We start from the raw sequence: 24,757 nt of genomic DNA, 5'->3' as shown, positions 1-24,757 counted from the left end.
GAAAATTACCCGAAGGGTTAGCCCACCCAGTACTTAATTTTTTGTTTTTGTCTTTTCAGCCCGAGGCACCTCTTCTCAATGATTGCTGATAGTGATGTTAATAGTCTGTTGCTGTTTACAGTCCTTTGTTTTCTTCAGAGATGTTTTGTCTTTGTGTTTGCTGTTGGTTTAGCAGCTCATCAAAGAAAGGGTGCTTCATTGGCAGCAACTAATTCTCAAACCATGCTACTAGTTCTATTGGATCACCTTTCTGGATTTAGTCATTCTTGGTTTTTTGTGAAACTTTGCTGCTGTTGGTAATAAAGGAATACTGAAGGCAGAATAGTCTCCTGTGTGTGATTAATAAAATGTGATTTTACTTCACAATCTGTTGAATTAAGAGTAAATTCTGTAAAAACTGGAAGTGACCTTATTGCCTGATCTGGCTTGGCAATATTTTGTGGAGTGCTATAAGCCCCAAGCCTGTCTCGGCTTGAGACAATGTAGCAATATTTCCCTCCTTAACATACTCTTATTGTGTGTTGGGGGGGGGGGGGGGGTATTTATATAATTATTTATGCGCCATTTCATCTGTTTTGCATTCACGTTGAGTGTACACCAGCCGGTCAGTGAGCATCTACAAGAGAAAGCTGTGCAAAAAGGACAGGCAGTTTGGAAATACTATATTGGACATGCCTTTACCCTGCTACGTCAGTGTACGAATTCACCTTGCTACATTACACAAAGCAAGTGAACTGCTTAATGCTGCAAAAGATGAAAAGCCTTTTGCAGCGTGGCATCTGTAAGGCAATTGCATGTGACACATCAAGCCTACCTAGGCCGTAAAAAAAGGTTTGGAAGTATGCCGTTTTTTTTTTTTATTTTTCATCATTTTGGTTAAAAAAGGAGGACCTTTGACTAATGAAAATACAAATAAGAATTAAAAATACAATATATACAGAATAAAAAAATACATATTAAACCCACTCATATACAATTCATTCAATATAAAATCTGAAGATTCCCTACAAAATAGTTCATTCAAATATGTTTCTTAACTGATAAAGACCAGAACAGCCATTAAGGGACCATTTAAAAGATCGACCTGCAGATTCACAATATTCCATTCAATAATGTTCTGATCTCTAGCCACATGTAATACACAGCAAAATGTAAGACCATACTGCTCCCCGAGATTAAAAAGTCCCAAGCTTGCTTTGTATTAAAGTTGTCCAAATCATGCCAAATGTTATGATAGCCCTTTATATACATTTCTCTGAGTTCAATGCAACCAGTTACCAAATGCCTATGGGCCTCAATCTGTACTTTGAAAAGACGACATAGGCATTCCGGATACTGTGTGTTGCTCCAAGCACCCATCCTGGAGACGGTGGGGAGCAAACCAAGGCAAAGTTGGAAACTAAATCTTCTAAACTTTCAATTTCTTGATGTAGCTAAAAGGGGTGTTTACTAGGAATCCCTGTTATGCATACATGATAGTTAGATTTACTAGCTATCCTCATAACATTATTCCTGTCCCCAACATACACTTGTTAGGGAGATTGTATAATTTTTATGCTTCATCCCCTCTCCCAGAGAGACTCCCAGCACTTTCTGCTGGACTTCTAGACACTTTTCTTTCAAACCTGAATGAGAGGAGACTTTCCCTCCTTGAGTCTTATTTGCTCTGACTTTTGGAACTCTGCTCTGTGTGTCACCTTTACAATGGAGTCTACTTTTCTCCACATGTCTTTTACCTTTTGCAGAAAAGAACAAGTTACTTACCAACTGTGACGTTCTTTCGATTGGATGTTCCTCCCACGTATTCCTCATCTTGGATATATCCTTACCTTCAGCTTGCTGCTTCGGAAACAAAATGTCTTCTCCCCACCAGAGGGCGCTCCGCTCGAGGTCGCGGCGTCGATGGCCCTCGGCGGCATCCGTCGAGCACCGACTTCATCCACTGTATAAGAACCTTGAACGCGCCCGTTGGCTTCCGTTCAGTTTTTTCATACATTGTAGTCCATGGATTGTAATTAATGGCGTGCCTCTCTTGACCCAAGCCTTAAAATAATTTAGAGTGTAATTCACGTAAACTGTACTGTGGGTTGGATGGGAGGGTCGATGAGGAATACGAGGGAGGAACATCCAATCGAAAGAACATTACAGTTGTAAGTAACTTGTTCTTCAAATGGATTGTGTCCTCCCACGTGTTCCTCATCTTAGACTCCCAAAGCAGTTTTGTCTTGGAGGTGGGAGTACAGAATTTTTCTAATCGTGTACAGAATGGAGTACTGATTTAGCGAACAGACTTCCTTGAGAAGAAGTAGAGTCCAGGGCATAATGTTTTATAAAGGTATGCATGGATGACCATGTGGCTGCTGCACAAATATCTTGTACAGGGACACCCCTTTTTAGTGCTGTTGAAGTTGCCATGCCCCTGGTTGAATGAGCTTTCAGTCCATCTGGTGGTTCTTTCCCAGCCAATCCATAGCATTCTGTTATAGCCAAAATTAGCCATCTGGATAATGTTTGTTTAGTCACAGTAGGTCCCAATTTACAATCTTCTTGTATTGCCCAGTATCAGAGTTGCATCGCCTCTCTGCACAGTAGTAGTTACCCCACTCCTCCTTCACTTGTTGAGTTAGTACATAGCCACTGTGTTGTCCATCATTATCAGGACATTCTTTCCCCGTACAGAGGGCAGGAAGGCCTTCAGCGCTAGTCTGTTTGCCCTCAACTCCAAAAGGTTGATGTGTAGTTTGGACTCCGATGGAGACCAATGACCACTGATTGTCAGATCGTTGGTATGGCCTCCCCACCCCGTGAGTGAGGCGTCCGTTACTACTGTTATCTCCGGCCATGTTTGCCAAAAAGATTCTCCTTTGAGGATATGTCTGCAAGCCCACCATTGCAGATCCTGTGCTACTTTGGCTGGAACCTGCAACAGATCTGACATTTCCCCTGAGAATTGAGCCCATTGAAGGGATCTCATTCTCAATCTGGCTTCTGGCACTAGAATAATGCAGGATACCATCAGGCCGAGCAACCTGAGAAACTTGAAGGCCGGAAGATACTGGGCATTTTGGAATTTTGTTACCAACTGCAGAATGTGGTGAGCTGTCTCTTCGGGAGGCGAGGCTTTGCCCAAACAAGTATCCAGAACTGCTTCGATAAACTGGAGTTTCTGTGCTGGTATCCTGTTTGACTTTTTTACATTCAGAGAAAACCCCAGTCTGTGAAGGAAGTGGCAAGTCCTGGACAGATGATCCCTGGCTTGTTCTGGAGAGTGCGCCCTGATCATCCAATCGTCCAGATAGGGGTAGACCTGAATCCCCCCTCTTGAGACTCACTGCCACTACCGCCATTAACTTGGTAAACTCTCAGGGCGGAGGTCAACCCGAATGGCAGAACTTTAAACTGAAAGTAAGAATTGCCAATCGCAAACGTCGGGTACTTTCTGTGCTTGAGATGGATTGGCAAATGAAAGTAAGCATCCTGAAGGTCCAATGATGCCAACCAATCCTGGAGTTCGAGAGCCTGAAGGATCTAAGAAAGTGTGACCATCTTCAACTTGTCCTTCCTTAGGAACTTGTTCAAGTTTCTCAAGTCCAAGATGGGTCTCAGTCCACCGTCTTTCTTTGGAATGAGGAAATATGGGGAATGCCAACCCTTGTTCCTCTCTGCTACAGGTACATGTTCTATTGCACCTTTATGTAGCAGAGTTAAGACTTCCTGCAACAAGAGCGGATCCGGATGTTTGACAGAGTTGTATCCCAGAGGGTGATTCTGAGGTTTCTTTAGAAAAGGAACGCAGTAAACTTGGGATACTGCTTCCAGTGCCCAAACATCTGAAGTAATGCCCTGCCATTCTTCTAGATGCTGTGAGATCATGCTCCCACCGGGGTCTTGTGGGTCAAAACCCGAGTGGTTTTGCGGCAGCTGCAGCAACGGCTGAAGGGACAGATGCCGTTGCTGTGGCAGGTCTGGCACCTTTTCCTTGCCCCCGAGGAAACTTTCTTTGACCTCTCTGACTGGCCTGTCCTCTTCCAATTGAGGAATAATAACGAAAAGGATGACCCCTCCAGGAAAATGAACCTGTGTAGGGGCGTTGCTGAGGTTGTCTTATAGCAGCACTGAAAGATGCTGCCAAACAACCTCAAGCCGTCAAAAGGCATATTAAGTGTGGATTGCACATCCGGCGCAAAACCAGGCTTTCTTAGCCACGCAAATCTACGTAGCACCGTGCTAGTTGCCATGGACCTACTGATTCTGTCGGCTGTGTCCAAACCTGATTGAAGGCATTCTCCCGAAGCCTTCTTTCCATCCCTTATTATGGCCAGAAAGCCATCACATTCTTTACCTCTGGGATGTGTTCAGCTGCCGCTGACATGTAGTCCCACAGGGTATATGTGAACCTTGCCAGGGTACAGGTTGCATAATAGACTTCAAAGCCATACTCCCTGATGTAAAAATCTTCCTAGACCATGCATCCACAATTTTATCGTCCCTATCTAGAGAGATTGTGGGGTATGCAGCATTCCTTGTGAAGTGGCTGCTTGTACTACCAGACTTTCTGGAGATGGGTGTTTGCTCATGTATTCTGGATCAGAATTGCAGGGTCTATATTTAGATACAAACTTTTTATTAACTGCTGGAATGGCTTCAGGGTGTTCCCAGGCAGAATTAACCCTTCTTTACAAGGCAATGTGAAATGGAAGAATGGTGTCTTGTTGAGGTGCTCCTGATAGAATATCAGTCATATCATCATCCTGATAGACTGGTGAATTTCTACCCCATCCCATAAATTCAGTAACTCTATTCATATGTTTTCTGTAGCCCGCATCAGCATGCTCTGTTGGGTCTGGTTTATCAAATTGTACTCTGGAGAGGTGTCCAGACCACTTGCTGTTTGCAGGCATTCTTGTAAATCCTGAATTTTTGATTGAGGATCAAGTAATTCCTCTGGAACAGGTCTTGTGCCAAATTTAACACCAGTAGAGGTGATTTCTTCATCTGCTGATGATTCTCCTTCGTAGATAGATGACATGGTCCTAAAAAAATCATGTCTACTCTCAGGTTGAAAAACCTTTTCGGGTAACTTAGGTTTTTCCCTTGTTAAAGGCTTGGGCGTCGACGAAAGCATTGATGCCGTTACAACAGCCTTCGATGTTGTCGAGGGAACCTTCAATGACCTCGAGGTAATCGTCGAGGGAATTGTGGAAACCTTTGACACTGTCGAAGGAGTCTTCGAAGTTGTCGATCGTGTACTCGACACAACCTTTCGAATGAGCCTTGTACTCAAGAGTATTCGATGGCGTCGACTTCGATGGCGTATGATGTTTTGATGCCATTTTGTTTCCCTCTACCTCTGATTTATGCACCGGGAGGTCTTTTCCATGAGGTGATTGGGAAGAGTCCCTGGATGACACCCTCGACAACTTTTTGTCGGATTTTCTTTTTGGACGTTCCTCTGTCACGTTTTTCGTGAGTAGGGGCATGGTCTTTAGACTTTTTTTGAATGGTCCGAGCCGCGTTCTCAAAAATCTTTAACATGGAAACTCGAAAGGCTTCCCATTTACTCGGAGTCGTGCTTCAAAGGGCATGCTATCACCTCCTCCGAAGACGTCGAGGAAGAAGGGAGATTTGGTCTTTTTAGATGACGAAGACGACTTTCCGGATCTACTCCTCGATGTATATTTTTTGATTTTTAACACGGAACACAGCCCAGTCTCTCCCCTTCGAAGTAGACTTCGACGAACCCTTCCCCCATCACCAGTTAACCTCTGCGTTCTTTTAAAGCCTTATGGGTCATCGACTGGCACGAACCACAGTCTTCAATTCAGTGGTCGGAACTGAGGCACCAGAGACAATTCTTGCGTGGATCAGTCAGACATTTTCTTTCCACATTTTAGACATTTCTTAAAAGCCGTCTTCGCTGTGGAAGGGTTCGATGAAGATGACGTTTTTTCTTTCGCAAAAGACTAAAGCGCCGTTTGTAACGATCCGAAGCGAACGGAAAAACAGAACTGAAGTCAACTGGCGCGCTGGAGGTTCTTATACAGTGGATGACATCAGTGCTCGTCGGATGCCGCCAAGGGACATCGATGCCACGACCTTGAGCGTAGCGCCCTCTGGTGGAGAGAAGAAAAACTTTTCCGAAGCACCAAGCTGAAGGTAAGGATATATCTAAAATGAGGAATACTTGGGAGGACACAATCCATTCGAACAGTTCCTTATGGGCAGTGTTGCTGGGAATGCTTTGGGTTCCCCTTTGAAATTATTTCTTTATCCTTACTAACTACAGTTCTTAAGGATAGAGGGATCATTTGTATCCCTCCTAAAATGTTACACTGCGAGTTTAGCACACACCACCTTATGTGGAGTGCTAAGGGGATACCTAGTTTCTCCAGCATTGGATCTTTCATGGATTCACATGCTGTGAATATTTCCTGTCGTCAGCTGGGGAACCTCAGTAACTTTAAACTAGCATTTTCCTATGGAAAACTTCGACACTTTAGTGTCCTATCAACGTCTTTTTGGGTGCTTTAGGCTACACCAATAGGTTGTCTGGTATAAATAGCCCGCCCCTGCGGCTTCCTTCAGATTTCAGCCGTCTCCAAACTGTTGGGATCACCTTGTGTTTGCTTCGTGTTCTACACATGCTTTTTGTACTTCGGCCATAATGTCATCTGTGGCCCAAAAGAAATCGCTGTTTAGGCCTTGTGCAACCTGCGGCCTAAAGGTGGTCTTGGAAGGGGACAGCCATGCAGATTGCCTGTATTGTCTATACCCCAACCATTCTGCCGACGTCTGAGATCTGTCGTGGATTTTCGCATAAAACGCTGAAAGACCGCAACCGCCAGCTGATTTGTTGGCTCAACGAGGGCACTTACCCAGGTTCCCGAGGTTTTGTCCCGGGGAAGCAGATCTTCGGCTCTGGCGGAGAAGGTGTCTACGCAGCGAAGCAAAGGGGATTCTGGGAGTCTCTTTGCCAGCACAAACCCAGCCCATTGACCTGTTCTTGGGTGGATGGCCCCTGGGAGAGTCTCAACCAAGTCTTTTAGCTCACTGTTCCTTTCACAGACAAATATCCCTGTATCAGTTTTTGTCCTGTCTAGGGGCAGTCCAGCACCGAAATACTAGGCAATTCTCCTCTGAACAAGAGTACCAACAGCAACCCCATATACGTGTTTCAGCCTTCTTGGGAATCATCAGTGAGGTGGAGTTGTGCGCCTCTGAACAGTGAGCAAGGGGTCCACGTCTGGATTCGCCTGGTAACTTAGGGTGAGACTCAGTTACTTAATATGCAAAACAAAGGGGATCTGGGAGTCTCCCTGCCAGCGCAAACACAGCCCATCTACGTAGCGAAGGGCGATGTCTGTGGAACCTCCTGCCAAGAAGCAGTGCACGGAGGTGCCGGCGTGGGAGGTGGGGAGAGGTGCCAGCTCCTCTGAATCCCAGTCGCATCGTTCTAAAGGGGAGAGTGTCTCTTCGCTGTCCAAATTGGCGAGGCCGGGCAAGTCCAAGGTGTCGAGTGCTAGGCCCGAGAAGTCGAGGCAGAACTCCGCATTGATGGAGAGAGAGAGAAGTCGAGGGCGTGGGAGTCCTCCTCCAAGCACTCATTGTCTAAGGACCATCATAGGTCCACTTCCAGCAGGGACTCTAAACACCTTTCTGGCACATCTCGCCGGAGAAGGCCAGGTCTGTGGGGGCCTTAGTACCGACGACAAGGTTGTCGACAGAGGTTCCGACGGTTGTGGTCCAGTCCTCACTTCCGTCGTCGACGGGAGTATTGGTGGCGCAGACTACGGCCGTAATGTCAGTGGGCCACAATTGCTGTTGATGGAGCAGCTGGAGAATGATGGTGGTTTGTTGCCTACAGGGAATCCGTTGTCTGTTCACCTTGCACACCGTTATTGTAGTTGTTTCAAAATTTCAGAGTGATTTATAGTAGCACCCTTGTGCTTTTGATAAATTCAAGGTGCAGGGGAGATGACAATCAACCCTGGCATCTGGGTTGTGAGATCTAGGTGAACAAGAGAAGTTCCTGATGGAGGAACTCCCGTCCCCCGCACACTTTCACAAGCTCATAGATGAGCTAAACATTTAAGATAATTTATGGAAGTAAATTTCATTTCATACATTCAAATATAATTGTTGACATGCAAGCATATTGTAGTTTCCAAAAATTAATCTCATAGATGAGGATATTTCTTCAAAGATGTTTTTATTGTTCAAAAGTTCATAGGTGGCCCAACGCGTTTCGAGATAAACATCTCTTCTTCACGGGTAGTATATTCAACATTGTGTAACACATCTATAGGAACATTTCAAAAAACATAATTATATTTATAGTAGAGTACTATTTGTATCTGTTTACATATATAATCGTAACATTGTGTTCATAAAGAAAATAAATAATTGTAACTTCATATTCAGTTGCTTTGTCATGCTAGAGAACTCATGAATACAACATTAACTTTAATACATATTGGAATCTACAATGCATTTGTTCAAGTTCAACGCGGTCTACAGTAGACCGTTAGTCTAAAAACCATAATTAAAACAATAAACTCATGGCTGAGGGTGATCTGTTGGTACTATTTTCAAAAAATAGGTCTACGGAGTTCTGTTGGTACTAATTTCAAAAATAGGTCCAGGGACTATACACTTATTAGGACATGGTACCTTCATTAAGTCATGAGGGCTTGCTGTTGGTGATAGAATATTCTTAAAACTACAAGTTTCCCAGAAAGTAAGTAAATAGTGGGGTTAGTTACCCTTGACTAAGTTAGGTCAGAGTGGATGAATCTGAATACAGGTATATATTATGTTGTGACTTAATAGGAAAGGTCTTACCCTAAGTAATCTTCCAAAAGTCGCCAAAAAGCACGATGTGTACGATGTAAGAACTAAGCCTTTTGATCGAAATGTCGGGTGAGTCTGTACGATCTTTGGCGTGCCGTTTAACTGAAGAAAAAAGATTCGAAAAGGAAAAAGTAAGTAAAGGAATAAGGATTAGACAGGGTGGTGTCTACAGAGGTGAAAAGCAGCTTAAGGATAACATCCAGGATTGTGGAGATTCTTCTCGCATTCATTGCGTGATCCCAATGAGATTGTTGATTATTCTTTTCACCTGGTAGCTTTGGCTAGAATATTTTAGAGCGTGGATTCACCAGTTTTCTTGTTTTTTCGAAAAAAAGAACTGGGACTTAATAAAATCAGACCCTAACCTGAACGGACTATTCCCTGCCCCGCCAATGTTGGCCTACAAACGGGGTAAGAATTTAAAAGACAGCCTGATTAGGGCAGAAAGACCGCAAAAGACTACACAAACTACACTGAGAAAACAAAGGCCAGGAACCCATACATGCCTAAATTGCCAACATTGTTCTAACCTAATCAAGGGTGACCACATAAGACACCCCAACAGTGGTAAGACGATTATGTTGAAAGACTTTGCAACCTGCGAAAGCAAAAATGTCATTTATGGACTGAGATGCCCTTGTGGCAAGTATTACGTGGGGAAGACCATAAGTAAGGTACGAGAAAGATGGACAGAACATAAGTCTAATATACGAACAGGGAATATCAAATCCCCAGTGGCAAGACACTTTAAAGAAAATGCACACAATATCTCTCAACTCAGAGTAGTTGTATTGGAAGTAATCCGACCAGCACCCAGAGGAGGGGACATGGCCAAAGGATTGGCACAGAGAGAATTATACTGGATCCACACGCTAGACGCAATGACCCCATTAGGCCTCAATGAAGATTTCTACTTGGGCGCATAGCTATAGATCAACAAACCTACTTACAACTACCTTAGGAGTAGCCACAATGAGACTGCCCATTTTCCAGAATGCTTATGGCAATAGACACTACCTAGTATGTCAGTCATGGAGAGAACTCATCCAATATATATATTTATGATCTGGAAGGCATGATACTGCATACCACAATAATTACATTACTATAAAACCAAGTGGGTATCCCTAATAGAATAATAGCTACAATGACCAAGTCCTACATATCACATTTTGTATAACATTTGCATTACTTGACAGATTGTAAGTCTCCGACAGATTACCAGTTTGAAAGTTCGATTTGATCTAAAATTATTTTAACCTGGATAAACCGTGACAACTCGATTGTATACAATACCTGTATAAACTTAATAGAATGTAAGTCTCCTACAGGTTTTACTTGAAATCCACCGGACACCATCAACACCATGTTATAACTAGATCACTGTTTCTTTCCCTTGATCCAGTTGCGACCATTTACACCATCCTCAATCTGTCATCACCTTTTTTTGCTACATTTGGCTTACTAGCCATAATATCTATACTTTTCTAGCCGCCCTAAAGGCATTCCGAAATTCTTCAAACACGTGATTGGAATAACTGCGTCACACCTTCAATTTGGACACTACGGGCTATTTATGCCCCAGCCAACATCAATCCTCATCCTTTTAAACTTCTTCCATATCCCGCAAGAAATATATTTTTTCATTATATTTTTTGTTTACATTGGTGACGTCACGCCATGACGTAGTGACGTCACCACTAAGCGCTGCAATATAAACTGCCATTTTGATCCCCATTGGGATCACACAATGAATGCGAGAAGAACCTCCACAATCCTGGATTTTATCCTTGAGGTAAGCTGCTTTTCACCTCTGTTTACACCACCCTGTCTAATCCTTATTCATTTACTCACCTTTGCCTTTTCGAATCTTTTTTCTTCAGTTAAACGGCACGCCAAAGATCGTACAGACTCACCCGACATTTCGATCAAAAGGCTTAGTTCTTATATCGTACACATCGTGCTTTTTGGCGACTTTGGGAAGATTACTTAGGGTAAGACCTTTCCTATTAAGTCACAACATAATATACCTGTATTCAGATTCATCCACTCTGACCTAACTTAGTCAAGGGTAACTAACCCCACTATTTACTTACTTTCTGGGAAGCTTGTAGCTTTAAGAATATTCTATAACCAACAGCAAGCCCTCATGACTTAATGAAGGTACCATGCCCCAATAAGTGTATACTCCCTGGACCTATTTTTGAAATTAGTACCAACAGAACTCCGTAGACCTATTTTTTGAAAATAGTACCAACAGCCATGAGTTTGTTTTAATTATGGTTTTTAGACTATTGGTCTACTGTAGACCGCGTTGAACTTGCACAAATGCATTGTGGATTCCAATACATATTAAAGATAATGTTGTATTTATGAGTTATCATCTCTAGCATGATAAAGCAACTGAATATGAAGTTACAATTACTTATTTTCTTTATGAACACAATGTTACGATTATATATGTAAACAGATACAAATAGTACTCTACTATAAATATGTTTTTTTGAAATTTTCCTATAGATGTTACACAATGTTGAATAAACCCCTGAAGAAGAGATGTTTATCTCGAAACGCGTTGGGCCACCTATGAACTTTTGAACAATAAAAACATCTTTGAAGAAATATCCTCATCTATGAGATTAATTTTTGGAAACTACAATATGCTTGCATGTCAACAATTATATTTGAATGTATGAAATGAAATTTACTTCCAAAAATTATCTTAAATGTTTAGGTCATCTATGAGCTTGTAAAAGTGTGCATGGGATGGGGGTTCCTCCATCAGGAACTTATCTTGGTCACGTACAGGGAATCCGTGGCAGTCTGGGGCCAGCTTTGGGCCGTTGCTCCGGTGGACATTTTTCAACAGGATCCGGCAGAGTTTCCTGAAGCCTGAGTAATAGCCACCAAAAAGGCTAATTTCCACAATAAGAATTTTAAAGATGACAACATAGGTTCGAAAGGCGCCTTCATTAGTCCCGCCAGTACCAGGTTAAGACTCCAGTTTGGAGGAAACTTTTTCGTTGGAGGAAATGTTCGAAACGAGCCTTTTAGGAAATGTTTAACTAATCGATCCCTAAACAGTGGTATTGAATGTCTTTTACGAGTGAAAGATAAACCCCTTTCTGCTAAGTGTAGCAAGTATGGAAGAATCTGCTCTGCCGCGATATTCAGTGGTTCTAATCCTGGTTGATCCTTGCACCGCATGCAGCATCTCCTCCACTTACATGCATACATAGTTTTCGTGGAGGGAGCCCGCACTGCTTGTAAAATTCGACGACAGTCTGATGAAATGGTCAGAGCCCCAAATTCAGAGAAGTCAGGAGCCAGGCTGTCGGGCTAAGGCCGTCCGGGTCGTGATGCCAAACTGCTCCCTTGTCCTGAGATGGAAGGTTCGGAATCTTCTGGAACCTCACTGGTTGCGTTATCGACAGCTGGAGTAGGTCAGAGACCCCCGACTGCCCCGCCCAGTAAGGGGCCACTAGGATCACACGACATGGGTATTTGTGAATCCATTGTAGAGTCCTTTGGATGAGTGGAAACGGAGGAAACGCGTACACAAACTTGCCCGTTCACGGGAAGGAGAATGCTTCCCCCAGTGAGTCGGATTGTGGCCATCTGCTCGCATACTGTGTGCACGTCTTGTACTCTCTCGTCGCAAAGAGATCTAGGGAAGGATGGCCCCATTTTCTGAAAACTTTCGTCAGTTGCTGATCGTTCAACTCCCATTTGTGCAGTCGATCAACTTCCTGCTGAGAGAATCTGCCTGTACATTTTTTACTCCTGGCAGGTGGTAAGCGAATATGCTTATTTTCTCTTCGAGAGCCCAATGCCATATTTCCTGCGCTTCGGTCGAGAGTTCTGGAACGAGTACCTCCCTGTTTCCTCAGGTAGAGCATAGTCGTATTGTCCGTCAGTATTCTTACGACTGATCCCTTTATGCGTGGCAAGAATGATTTTAGATCCCAACGTACCGCCCTCAACTCCAGTACGTTGATGTGAAGGGTAGACTCTTCCGGTGACCACTGACCTTGCACTTGTAGGGACTCCAGATGGGTTCCCCATCCAGTCAGAGATGCATCCGTCACCACCGTCATCTGAAACTCTGCTTCCTGCAGGGACATCCTCTCGTTAGATTGTCTAAGAGCTGCCACCATCGAAGTACTTGCAGAAGCTTGTTGTTGATACTAAATTTGTCTGACCACAATCCCCGACTTTGGGATCATCGGTCTGCCAGAAATACTTGTATTGGTCTCACGAAGAGACAATTGTTTATTAATGGGATACACAACACCATGGCCCTTAGCAGTGACATGTATTTTCTTACCGACACCCTGGTGTTGGCTTTCCACTCCTTTGCCTTGTGCCTGAGTGTTTGAACTCTTTCCAAGGATGGTTTTACTAATCCTGCATGCGTCAGGAAATCCGCACCCAAAAACACCACGTTCCTTGAGGGAGTTAAGGAGGACTTCTCGAAGTTGATCACAAAGCCTAACCACTGCAGAAGTCGCATAGTGGCTTTTTGCTTGTGCTATTATCGGAGACGACCCCCTTATCAACCAATCGTCCAGATAAGGGTAAACATGATGACCTTTCCTTCTTAGCCAAGCTGCTACTGGAGCCAAGCACTTTGCGAACGTCCTCGGAGATGACTTTAGTCCAAATGGGAGTACTTTGAACTAATAGTGGGTTCATCCGACTACGAACCTTAGAAATCTTCTGTGTTGTTGACGCATTGGTATATGAAAATATGCGTCTTGCAGGTCGAATGACGCCAGAAAATCCCCCGGCTGTATAGATCGGATAACCTCCTGACGCGTCAGACTTTTCAGTGTCTTGTTGAGATCTCGGAGATCTAGAATGGGTTGCCACTTGCGGTTGGGTTTTTTGACAACGAAGTAACAGGAGTAAACTCCCTGACCCCTCTCGGCCACCTGGACCAATTCTATAGCCCCTTTTTGCAGCAGAAGCACTACTTCTTGTTGTAATATTTGAAGATGGGGTTGCGCCAAAATTTCAGGTGGAATGGGCGGCGGCATGTTTTTGAACTGCAAAGAGTGACCCAGTTTTACTGTGTTTAACACCCAACGGTCCGATGTTATTTTCTCCCACTCGTCGACGCGGCGAGACACTCTTCCTCCCAGGACGTCCTGAAACTCATCATTGCTGGGTCTTCGACTGCTTGTCTTTCGTGGACGATGAATAACCTTCTTCTAGAAGCCTGATAGTTTCGGACTCTTCTAGTCGCCTGGGCAGCTCGCCTATAGCCTTGAGAGGAGTATGATGGCCTGCTGAAACCCCGGTCCCTGGATGACACAAATCGGGAATTTCCTGATGCACCTCTGAAGGGGCGAAAGGATCGAAAACTTGTGCTGCTCTGTAGGGCTCGAAGAGAGCATGCTGTGTCCGAGTCTTCTTTCATGCCTTTTAAGGCCTCGTCCACCTTCTCCCCAAAAAATTGCTCCCCTTCACACGGCATATCGAGCACTTTGTTGTACCTCTGGCCTAAAGTTCGTACACTTAAGCCAGGTTTGCCTTCTCAAAACCACTCTGTTTGAAACCTGCTTCCGCCAGGTCTACGGCGATGTTAATTGAGTGGTTTGACGCCTCTTCCCCCTCACACACCAGCAACATAGCAGATTTTCTGTGCTCATCCGGCAGATGTTCCAGGATGGGGGCTAAACGGTGCCACATTTCTCTGTTTTATCTCGCCATTATAGCCAGTGAGTTGGCAGCCTTCACTGTCGTCGCTCCTACCGACAACACTTTCTTGCCAAAGGCGTCTTGCCTCCTGGCCACATTGTCCGGGGGGGTTGTGCATTTATGCTGTGACCTCGCCTTCCTTGCAGCAGCTGCCGATACCACTGATTCTGGGGAGGGCTGCGATGACAAACATTTTGGAGTAGACTCCAGAGCTTTAAATTTGTTTTCCAGTCTGCCCTTAACCGCAGGCTCCGAAAACGGATGGCGCATGGTTTGTTACCCTTCTTGCCAGACATGGTCTAGAATGGGGAACGAGAATACCGACTTCCTCCTCTTCCTCCATATGATCAAACAAGAAGCAGCCTTTCTTTTCCTCCTACGGGGTCAGGCCAAACACGATACATGCTTTACCCATCATTGCATGAAAGGAACCAATGTCATGCGGCAGTGATGGTTGCACCAAACTTCTTGGAGCTTCAACCTGAGCCTCCGATTCCCATGTCGGATCTCTTGAAGGGGACGATATGTTTGAAAAAGACTCTCCACGTTCTGAATCAGAATCCGGTAACTCTCCTTCCTCCGGGTGTGATCGTGGAGGATCCTCGCTAACTGGACGGGCTGTTGGTACCCTGGCCGTTGACCGCGGGGCCGGACCTGGTTCGTCAGCCAGCGAAATAGGTACCACTGCAGGTGTATCAATGTGAGGCAACTTCGCATCCAACCGGCTCAATAGAGTCTGCAATGTGGATAACACTTCCAAGGACAACACCGCCTAGGGATTCAGTAACGACGATGTAACTGGGATACTTAGCCCACTCGAGACCGTCAACGTATCGACACTCTGTAATCCCAGATGCGTTGGGCCTTCCACCGGTTCACGGTAGTCTTCCACAGATGTTATTGAGAGGGCTGCTTCCTATTGTAACGGGGCCTCTGGTAAGATCGGATCGTACACCTCCGGTTGCCAGTCCTCCGGAGGGGCCACCGTCGACGATGCCACCTTTTCAATCGTCTGAATAGACGAAGCGATTGTAGGAATAATCTGCGCTGATGGTAATGAAGGCGTCAACGACATCTCGAGGCCAAACTATGTGTAGAGCCTACCTCCGAAGGAGGGTACGCTCCTGCGCCGTCATTCAACCACATCACCAGATGTCTATTTCGGTCTCTCAGGGTCTTCTGTGAGAAGCCTTTACAAATCTCACAACTGTCTGTAGAATGATGAGGATGAAGACAATACAGGCAATCCATATGCCCATCCCCCTCGTAACTCTTTTGCAATCTTCATGTAGCACACGGACAAAACAGCGCCTTCCCAGACATTGGAAAGAAACAAAATCGACCTTGTAAAATAGCAGATAACACAAGGTGATCCCACTACTTTGGTAGACGGTTGAAATCTGAAGGGAGCCGCGGGGCGGGGTTATTTATATCGCTTCATCCTATTGGGGCAAGCGTAAGCGGCCCAAAACGATGTAGATAGGACACAGGTGTGGAAATTATTTCCTATGGAAAACGTCTTTATAAATATACCGAGGGTTCCCAGTCCGACGACTGGGAATATTCTAAGAATGTGAATCTAATAAAGATCCAATGCTGGAGAAATAAGGTTCTCCTGTCTAATCAGCACTTTATACCGAAATTGCCTTTGGCGTTTCACAAGCACGCTACAATTGCCTTTCCCTCATTCTTCGCTAAGGCGACCACACTGGCAGATAGAGCCCTACATTACCTGGACATCAAGGTGGCGCTGAAGTTTTATTTAGCTCGTACTCAGGACTTCAGGAAGTCGAAACAGCTGTTTGTGGCTTTTGGTCCCTCCAGCAAAGGACGATCCATTTCCAAGCAAGGACTTTCCTGTTCGGTCTCCTCCACAATGCCATTACGTCATGGGAAAGCTGGCAAGCCCTTGAGGGCCACTCCTAAGGCCCATTCTACAAGGTCCTTGGCGGCGCTCTGGGCTGGAATACCGCTTAGTGACATTGGCCAGGCAGCTTCTTGGGTGTTGACGAATCCCTTCACCAGACACTACTGTCTAGGATAGCAACATATATGGAAGATGTGCAGGTGGGATAGGTGTCCTCCAAATCTGTTTTAATAAGGTAGGCCCCACAGCTTCCGGGGTTTTTGTTTTACTCTATCACTTGCTGGTTCTGTTACCATGCATGTTGTTGGATGTTATCCTTTGCGTTTGTGGTTATGGCCTGGGGGCATGGGATTGGTTTGCCTGTCATGCACCGCCAGTGGTTGGTCATACTGCTATGTAATCTATTCAGAGCATGTGAATCCATGAAAGATCCAATGCTAGAGAAGGGAGTAGTTTTTTTTACCTGCAACTCTGTTAGACAGAGTTTGTGTGCAGTACCCTCTGGGGCAACTACACATAACTAGGACTACAGGTGTAAGCAAAAACCAACCTTTTGTCTGTACCACACAGTTTTTGGTAGCGAGCTAAGCAGCCAGGCTTATCTCAAGAGGGAATGTGAGCGTGTAAGGGTGTTACACAAAGGTCTGCAATGACAAGTATTCAGATGGACACTTATACTCTTGGTTTCTTGGTAACACACTTAATAATTTATTACATAATCATTTGTAAAGCATTCGCTAAATAAGACAACCAATATCACGCAGAAATTATACTACAATACTGATTACTAAGCAGTTGAGCTCCATTGAAGTAGGAGCAAAAAGGCAGAAGATATTAAAACGAATATTAGTTACTCTAAAACAGTGCAAATAGTTTGAGTTCACCAGAGGAGTTCATTCAATGCAAAGTCAATGGACTAGTGTCTTGTATAAGTAAAAACGGTTCAGGTATTTAAACGGAAAAGTCTTTGCCACTGTTCTTAGAAGTAGTTCACAGAAGAAAGTTTAATTTGTTGGGTCACAATCTGACTAGGCCTGCAAGTTGCCAAAATTCCACGAACCTTTGCGGTGAGAGGTAAGTTCTCTCGGTCGGGTTTTCACAGTACTTTATTTTGAAGGAAAAGATGCAGCTGAAAACTTCTGTTCCTGGCAGTTCCTGCAGATCTCGCTCTTCCTGAGCCTCAGTCATGGGGACAAGAGGGAGAATGTCGGGGGACTCCTGCACTGCGCAGAGACGGGTCAAAAAGCTGGCAAATCTTCAATTCCGGTTGCTGTTCAAGCACACAAGCTGGTGTCCTTCTCCCTGGTTAATCTTAGCCAGCTCCGAGAATGGTATCCAGGTGGCTTACGAGTTGATTGGTCCTACCAACTCAAAGGAAGAAGTCGTCGTTGAAGGAGCTTCTCTGTCGATATGAACTTGGCAATTCGGACCTCCTGCAGGGCTCCACCGGGCAAACCAACGGTCCAGTAGTTGCAGCAGCCGTCCTCTTCCAGCTAGTCTTCGTTTCTTTTGTTCCAGTGGTCGACTCTGCCTTCCAAGCCAAGAGACTTGCCTTTTAAACAGTTTTCTCCCATTCATTACTACCTAGCTGCCACTCACCCAGCAGGGTGGCTATCCTTGCCGGTCAGTCAGTCAGCCAGCCAATCACGCCAGAGTGCATTTGAGTCTCCTAGGAGACTAAGCACAGGGAGTTTGGGGCACCTCCCTCACTTCCTGCCCACCCAAGACACTCGGGCGCCAGAGGCGGTCTTCAGTCCTGTAGCCCGCCAAAGGCATAGAAACAAAGGGACCAATTGTGGTTTGGCGCACAGAGACAAACTCTAAAAGGACCTTTCCAAAAAGAAATGACGAAAAAAAGACCAGGACCCGTTTAAACAAAGAGGCTTAGGCCCCATCTTGAAAATCATAGCTCCTGCAATTCAACGCTACCAGTGTTCGCGCTTGGGAAAAATCATGGTAGTTCGTTGTAAAACACCTGCCATTTCGATAGGAAAGGGTAGCATTCGACTGCTACATGAGTTTCTGGACACTGGGGTGTTAGGCGGAATTGCAGGCAGTACCCTCTGGGAACACCACACATAATTAGGACTACAGGTGTAAGCAAAAACCAACCTTTGGTATAAGTCTGTACCACACACATTTGGTAGCGAGCTGAGCAGCCAGGCTTATCTCAAGAGGGAATGTGAGCAGACGTTGCACAGAAGTAGCACAATCACAGTGGTTCAAGTAGACCCTTAACTCAAGGTTTCTTGGTAAAATTACTTAAACATTTATTTACACAATCATTTAGAAAACTTTCATTAGTAGAAATCAACTAATTATTACACACCAATATACTACAGTATCAAACTCTAAGTTATAAAGACACTGCGCTCCCTTGAAAAAGGAGCCACATTGCACTTGAGTAATTTCAAATAGGAATAAAAAGCATAGGTTTGTACAAGGGGTTAGAAAGACATTACTTTTAGATAATGCAAAGGTTCAGAGTACCAGGAGGGTTGTTCAATTCAATAGGCCAGGCCAAAGTCAATAGTCTAGTGTTCTTGGATAGGACAGCGCCGTTCTGGTACAAAGTTTTGACGATAAAGAAAAATATTCTGGGTCACAAGCTGATTAGGCCTGCGAGTGGGGAAAGTGTCACCAACTTCCACTGCGAGTTGGGATCTCTCAACCTAATGGCACAGTACCTTTTTAAAGGGGAGCAAAAAGATGCAGCTGAAGATGTTGGTTCCTGGCAGGTCCTGCAGGTCTCGCTGTTCCTGAGCCTCAGTCGTGGGGCCAAGAGGGAGGATGTCGGGCTCCTGCACTGCACAGGATCGTTGTCGGAGCAAACAAAATATCGTCACTTCAGCTCAAGTAACTATGGCTTCCAAACACAAACTGGTATCCTTCCCCCCTGGTTAACCTTAACCAGCTCCGAGAATGGTGTCCAGGCGTTTGCTGAGTTGATTGGTCCTACCAACTCAAAGGAAGAAGCCGTCCTTGAAGGCGCTTCTCTGTCGAGGGAGTTTCAGGCAATTCAGACATGCAGCAGGGCTTCACCGGGCAAGCCACTGGTCCAGGAGTTGCAGCAGTAGTCTTCCTTCAGCTTGAAGACTCTGCCTTCCAGTCCTGGAGACTCTCCTTTTAAACAGTTTTCTGTCATTCATTCCAGCCTAGCTGCCACTCACCCAGCAGGGTGGCTGTCCTTGCCGGACAGTCAGCCAGCCAATCACGCCAGAGTGCATTTGTGTCTCCTAGAAGACTAAGCACAGGGACTTTCGGGCACCTCCTTCACTTCCTGTCCACCCCAGACACTCAAACGCCAGAGGCGGACTTCAGTCATGAAGCCCGCCAAAGGCTCACAAACAAGGGGACCAAACCTGGTTTGCCGCGCAGAGTTTAACCTCAGAAGGACCTTCCCACAAAGAAACGGCGAAAAAAGATGACCGGAGTCTGTTTTTACAGAGGGGTCTTGGGCGCCATATTGGAAAACATGAGCGAGAGGGAAGAAGGGAGGGACGGAGAGAGAGGGAGAGATATCCAAATCCAGCACAGTTGCTGGGGGTCTCTAAGGTGAAGGGAATTAGCACTTTGTTTCTCCAGCGTTGGTATCTTTCATGGATTCACATGTGCCCGCCGGCCGCCCCTGCAGGCAAACCTTGATTCGGGTTTCCCCTACTTTGGAAGTTAAAATCTGAAGGGAAGCCGCAGGGGCGGGCTATTCATACCAGACGTTCTATTGGTGTAGCCTAAAGCACCCAAAAAGACTTCGATAGTACAAGTGTCAAAGGTTTCCATAGGAAAATGCTAGGTTAAAGTTACCGAGGTTTCCCAGCCTGACAGGAAATATTAGCATGTGAATCCATGAAAGATACCAATGCTGGAAAAAGGGAGTAGCAGGTAAGAAACTTCCCAATCCCTCTTCGGTCTGCTTCTGTGGCTTTTTAGTCATAGTTATGGCCGGTGGCAGTGGACATGTTCTACCAACCATTGCAATTTTTTACCACAGACTGTATTCGGACTTAGTTGTGCACAAAAGGGTCACCTGTGTTCTAACATGGTGGCTCCTTTCTTTTTTCACCATTTCTATCGTGGTTATTCTTTGTTAGCCCTTTTTCTACCATTCTGGGAGAGGTCTGTGTGGTTTGCCTTCAATGGGAACCCTTGGGTGTCTCTGCCTAGGCTGCTGTGCCTCTGGGCAGACAGGCTGTGGGTGAGGAGTTATTCACTACCCTGTCCTTTGTCTGCCTGAGTGCCCGAATGGAGCCAGTGCCCACTGGGGTCTGGTTGTCCTGATTTGACAGCCACACGCCCCTTTCTGTAAACTGCTGTGAGATATTACATAGGACTTTGTTGCGAACCTGAATAAAATGTTAGGTTCCTGAGATAAAAGGCAAGTCGACCACTGGAAACTGAAGACAACCAGAGACGCCAGCAGACCCTTTGCATCACTGTGTAGCGACTACTGCTGTCCAGACCGTGTTCCATTCGACAGAGGAGCTCCAAAGAGGACGACTCCTTCCTTTTAGCTGGCGGGACCAACCATCCCTGAGACAAACTGCAATTTGAGCCATCTCATGAGGTGTTGCGCCTTTCCAGAGCTACAGACCGCAAATACCAGACCACCTCCAACCCAATTGCAGTCCAACAACATTGAGAGGCTGAATCCGTCCAAGTCTTTGCTGAGCTCCAGGTGAAACTCCAGAGGCACAATCCGACTTATCGGAGTCCCCTCACCAGAGTCCAGGGCTGCAGAATCGATCAACCGGCCGAATACTGTCCTTTGTTGGTGCTGAGAAAAAGGCACCAAAACCAGACTTAACAGGGAGACCAAACAAATCTGTGCTAAGGGAGACTGGGTCCGTCGCTGCTGCACAGAGAATTGAGCTACAAGCATTTCTTCTAACCTAAGGTACTGTGGGGTGAAAGGTATTGCTTACCATGAAACCGAGAAGTCGCTCCAGAGTGTTGGAGTGGATGAAGAGGTGTCCACTCTACCTCTGACCCAAGCAGCCGGCTTGTGTCCCTTTAGTGAGTCCTTTTGCAGGGTCTCCATCGTTGTTGGCTTACCAAGTATCTTCCTAGATACTAAAAGTATTGTGATTTCTATTCTGCTGCTTCTTAAGACTTTGAATCCCCTCCAAATTTACTTTTTCGTATAGTTGGGAAGCGCTAGTTTGCCAAGAAAGTCTCTAGAACGTTAAGCACTGCTACTGTATGTCTAACCAACCCTTTTCCTTACTAAAAGACATTGTGGTTTTGCTAACTAAATAGAAATTACTGTACATCCTCGTCTTAACGCGAATTAGGTAAAACTCTCATTAGTGTCAAACTCTGTAACCATTGTACCGCAAGCAATGGCCTTTGAAAAAATTTAAGTATTCCTAAGTGTGTTGGTTAATTGAACGAAGTATATTTCTGACTTCCTTGTGCAGATATAATAAATGATATATTTTAATATAACATTATTTGTGTAAGTGTTTCTTAGTACAGTAGTCCAAAGTTGGTTCAGTGTACTTGACCTACAGCTCTCGTCTTTATCCTATGATAAGCCTGACTGCTAAGTACAGACTTCTACTAAGAGTTTGGGACCCATGTGCCAAGGGATAGTTTTATGTAATCCAACCTCAAGTGGACTTTAGGAAAACTCAACGCTTTTTCTTTATTTTCCTTATTTGCCACTACAACATTGATGGGCGACACTAATGCATATCCAATGTCATTATAGAAAGAGAACATCCTTCAACCACTCCTTTAAGATTCCCCTTGGAGAATCAGGTTTTTAGGGGGCCCATAAAATTGTGATACATAGACTCAGTTATTTCCTTCATTCAATATTTTCAAATGGAATATGCCACTTGATTATTTTTTGTTTTATATTTTTTTGGTTGCTCAAAGATATCGGGGCCCAGCTCACTAATGATCGCTTCCACTGGGGTTGAATTAGGGAGGCCTAAAGCCCTACGCCACAATTTTCCCTCAATAAGTTTGAGCCAGGCTGTCTGTTGGTAATCAAGCCCATAAAGCACGCCAGGATCTATTATGGCCATCTACACCTTCAGCAGACCTTCTATAGAATGCCCCGTTTATATATATTTTTTAATTTGTTTTTATTAGAATTCGTTGCGTACAAGGTAACAGCATTACACAGGAAATTCACTGACATTCGTATTGTCGGAAAGGACATTTTATGACAATCCAATCGCACAATTTCAACATTAACCTTACGAACTTTCGGTACCAAAGTAACCTCACTGTGATATAGCAGTATTTCCCAACAATTCTTTCATCTTTTTCCCCCCCTCCCACCTTCCCCCCCCCCCCCCACCCCGCAAGACTTTGGGTACTTCTGCTGAGGATAGCATTATTCAATGATCAGCGAGCCGTTCGGTAGGTGTTAGAAGCATTTAAGGCGTTAGAGTCCCCCTTGCTGGGGGAATTGTCGTAGTATTTCTCTACAGTGCATTGCATGGTTTGCTGATGAGGAGGCCTTCCACGGTTCAGGTCGTGGGATTGGTCCGTCTCTTGGCGTTAGTGTGTTGTTCCTGGCATGTACTTGTTAAGGAATTCCATCCATAGGATATCACATTGTGTGGATCTCCCATGTATGGAGGATGTGATCTTTTCCATAATGCACATATTAGAGGCCACATTGGCCCACTCTTTTTCGGTTGGGAGAGTAGTGGATTTCCATTTTGCAGCTATCACAGCCCTGGCAGCTAGTAACAAGTGTGCAGCTATGTCTGTAACCCTCCTCCATTCATCATCAACTTTCTCAAATACGAACAGGGTAAGATGGGAGTCAGCTGTTCTCTGGATCCCGTCTAGGTCCCTGATCCACCCTAGTACCTCATTCCAATACATTTGAATACGTGGACAGCTCCACCACATGTGCCAGTAATCTGCCACGGACCCACACCCTCTCCAACACAACGGACTGGATGACTGGTACATTTTGGAGAGCCTGTGTGGATCATATTGCCATCTGTTCAATAGCTTGATTGCATGTAATTTATATTGACTCGAGATCGAGACTTTGGGCGCTGCTCGACATATTCTGTCCCAGTGTTCTGGGTCAATGTCGTCTCCTATGTCTTTTTCCCATCGTTGCCTGAGGGGTTCCGTGGAGCCCTCACCTGCTTCTATTAATACCTTTATATAGGGCTGCAATTAAACCTTTCGTTTGTTCTGGAGTCCAATATGGTTTTGAACGGGCTGAGTTCCCTTCTTAGTTTGTCCCTCCACTCGGGTTTCGTCAAGACACCTTTAATCTGGAGGAAGTGGAACAGACAGTGTACCCACTCCCAGTGCTTCCTCCAGTTCAGGAAGCGAGATGAACAAGTCTTTCTTAAGGAGTTGCCCCACCCTCTCCAGACCTGCTTTGTACCAGGACTGGAATCTCTCCACATTGGGAATCTGGTCATTGATGCCGGGGGACCATAGGTGGCTCAGTGGTGACGGCCACGTGGTGATCTTTGCCATGCCTTTGCCTTCCCGCCATATGTCCCATATGGTTTCGAACATCGGGTGCGCTTTAGTTCTCTTTAACACCTTCCTCCTAGGGGACCATAGCCACTCAAACTGTTGCCGGGGACAGGTAGTGGTTATCCATGGCAATCCACTGGGGCAATTTTTGGTTGCAGAGATGGGGAATGAGCACTCACAGTTGGGCTGCCTCATAATATTTTTGAATGTCAGGGAGGCCTACCCGCCTTTATCTTTAGGCAGCATCAAGATGGGGTATGCTATTCTAGCCTTCTTAACCTGCCATAGGAATCTCATAATTGCCTTCTTGACCTCCATGAAAAATTGTCGCGCCATCTGGATGGCGAGCATTTGAAAGGGGTATAGAAATCTCGTAAAGGCAGGTCCTTTTTATTGCGTTAAGGCGTCCTAGCCAGGATATGGTCAGTTTGTCCCACCGGGCGAGGTCCGCGTGGAACTTTTCAAGAAGCGCCGGGTAGTTAGCATCGTAAAGCTCTCGCAATGATCTCGTGACATGTATCCCTAGATACTTTAGTTTTTGGTGTTCTATCGTGAGGCCTAAGGGCAGATATTTATCATTGTTCATTTCTACTGACCCCTGGAGAGGGTAAAGTATGGATTTAGATTTATTAACTTTAAACCCCGATATGCGGCCGTATTCTTCTAGGAGGTTGAGCGCCCTGGGGATGGATGTGTTGGTGTTAGTCATGTGGAGGAGTAAATCATCGGCGTACAGCGCCACCTTATATTCCACTTGCCCCAGCCGCATGCCCTCTACTTGGGTGTCATCTCTCAATTTTTGGGCCAAGGGCTCGACCGATAGGGCAAAAAGAATGGCCGAGAGTGGGCATCCCTGCCGGGTACCGCGTT

At 45.3% G+C, this 24,757-nt stretch overlaps 1 protein-coding gene across 2 annotated transcripts in view; it reads left to right on the top strand.

Moving 5' to 3' along the window:
- MTHFD1 (methylenetetrahydrofolate dehydrogenase, cyclohydrolase and formyltetrahydrofolate synthetase 1) overlaps positions 1–24,757 on the top strand; it is a 517,055-nt gene that overhangs the window by 477,000 nt on the left and 15,298 nt on the right. Inside the window, exon 27 of one of the 2 annotated variants that reach the window (XM_069638219.1) lies at positions 60–322. The exons of the other annotated variant lie outside the window; for it this stretch is intronic. Coding sequence (XP_069494320.1) covers positions 60–89 — 30 coding nt within the window. The 3' untranslated portion in view covers positions 90–322. Of the gene's footprint in view, positions 1–59; positions 323–24,757 lie in introns of those variants that run through there. 2 annotated transcript variants of the gene reach the window in all.

The sequence above is a fragment of the Ambystoma mexicanum genome, chromosome 14, assembly GCF_040938575.1.
Source record: "Ambystoma mexicanum isolate Mex_15411 chromosome 14, UKY_AmexF1_1, whole genome shotgun sequence".
Lineage (NCBI taxonomy): Eukaryota > Metazoa > Chordata > Amphibia > Caudata > Ambystomatidae > Ambystoma > Ambystoma mexicanum.
This window is presented reverse-complemented; position numbering and strand designations above follow the sequence as displayed.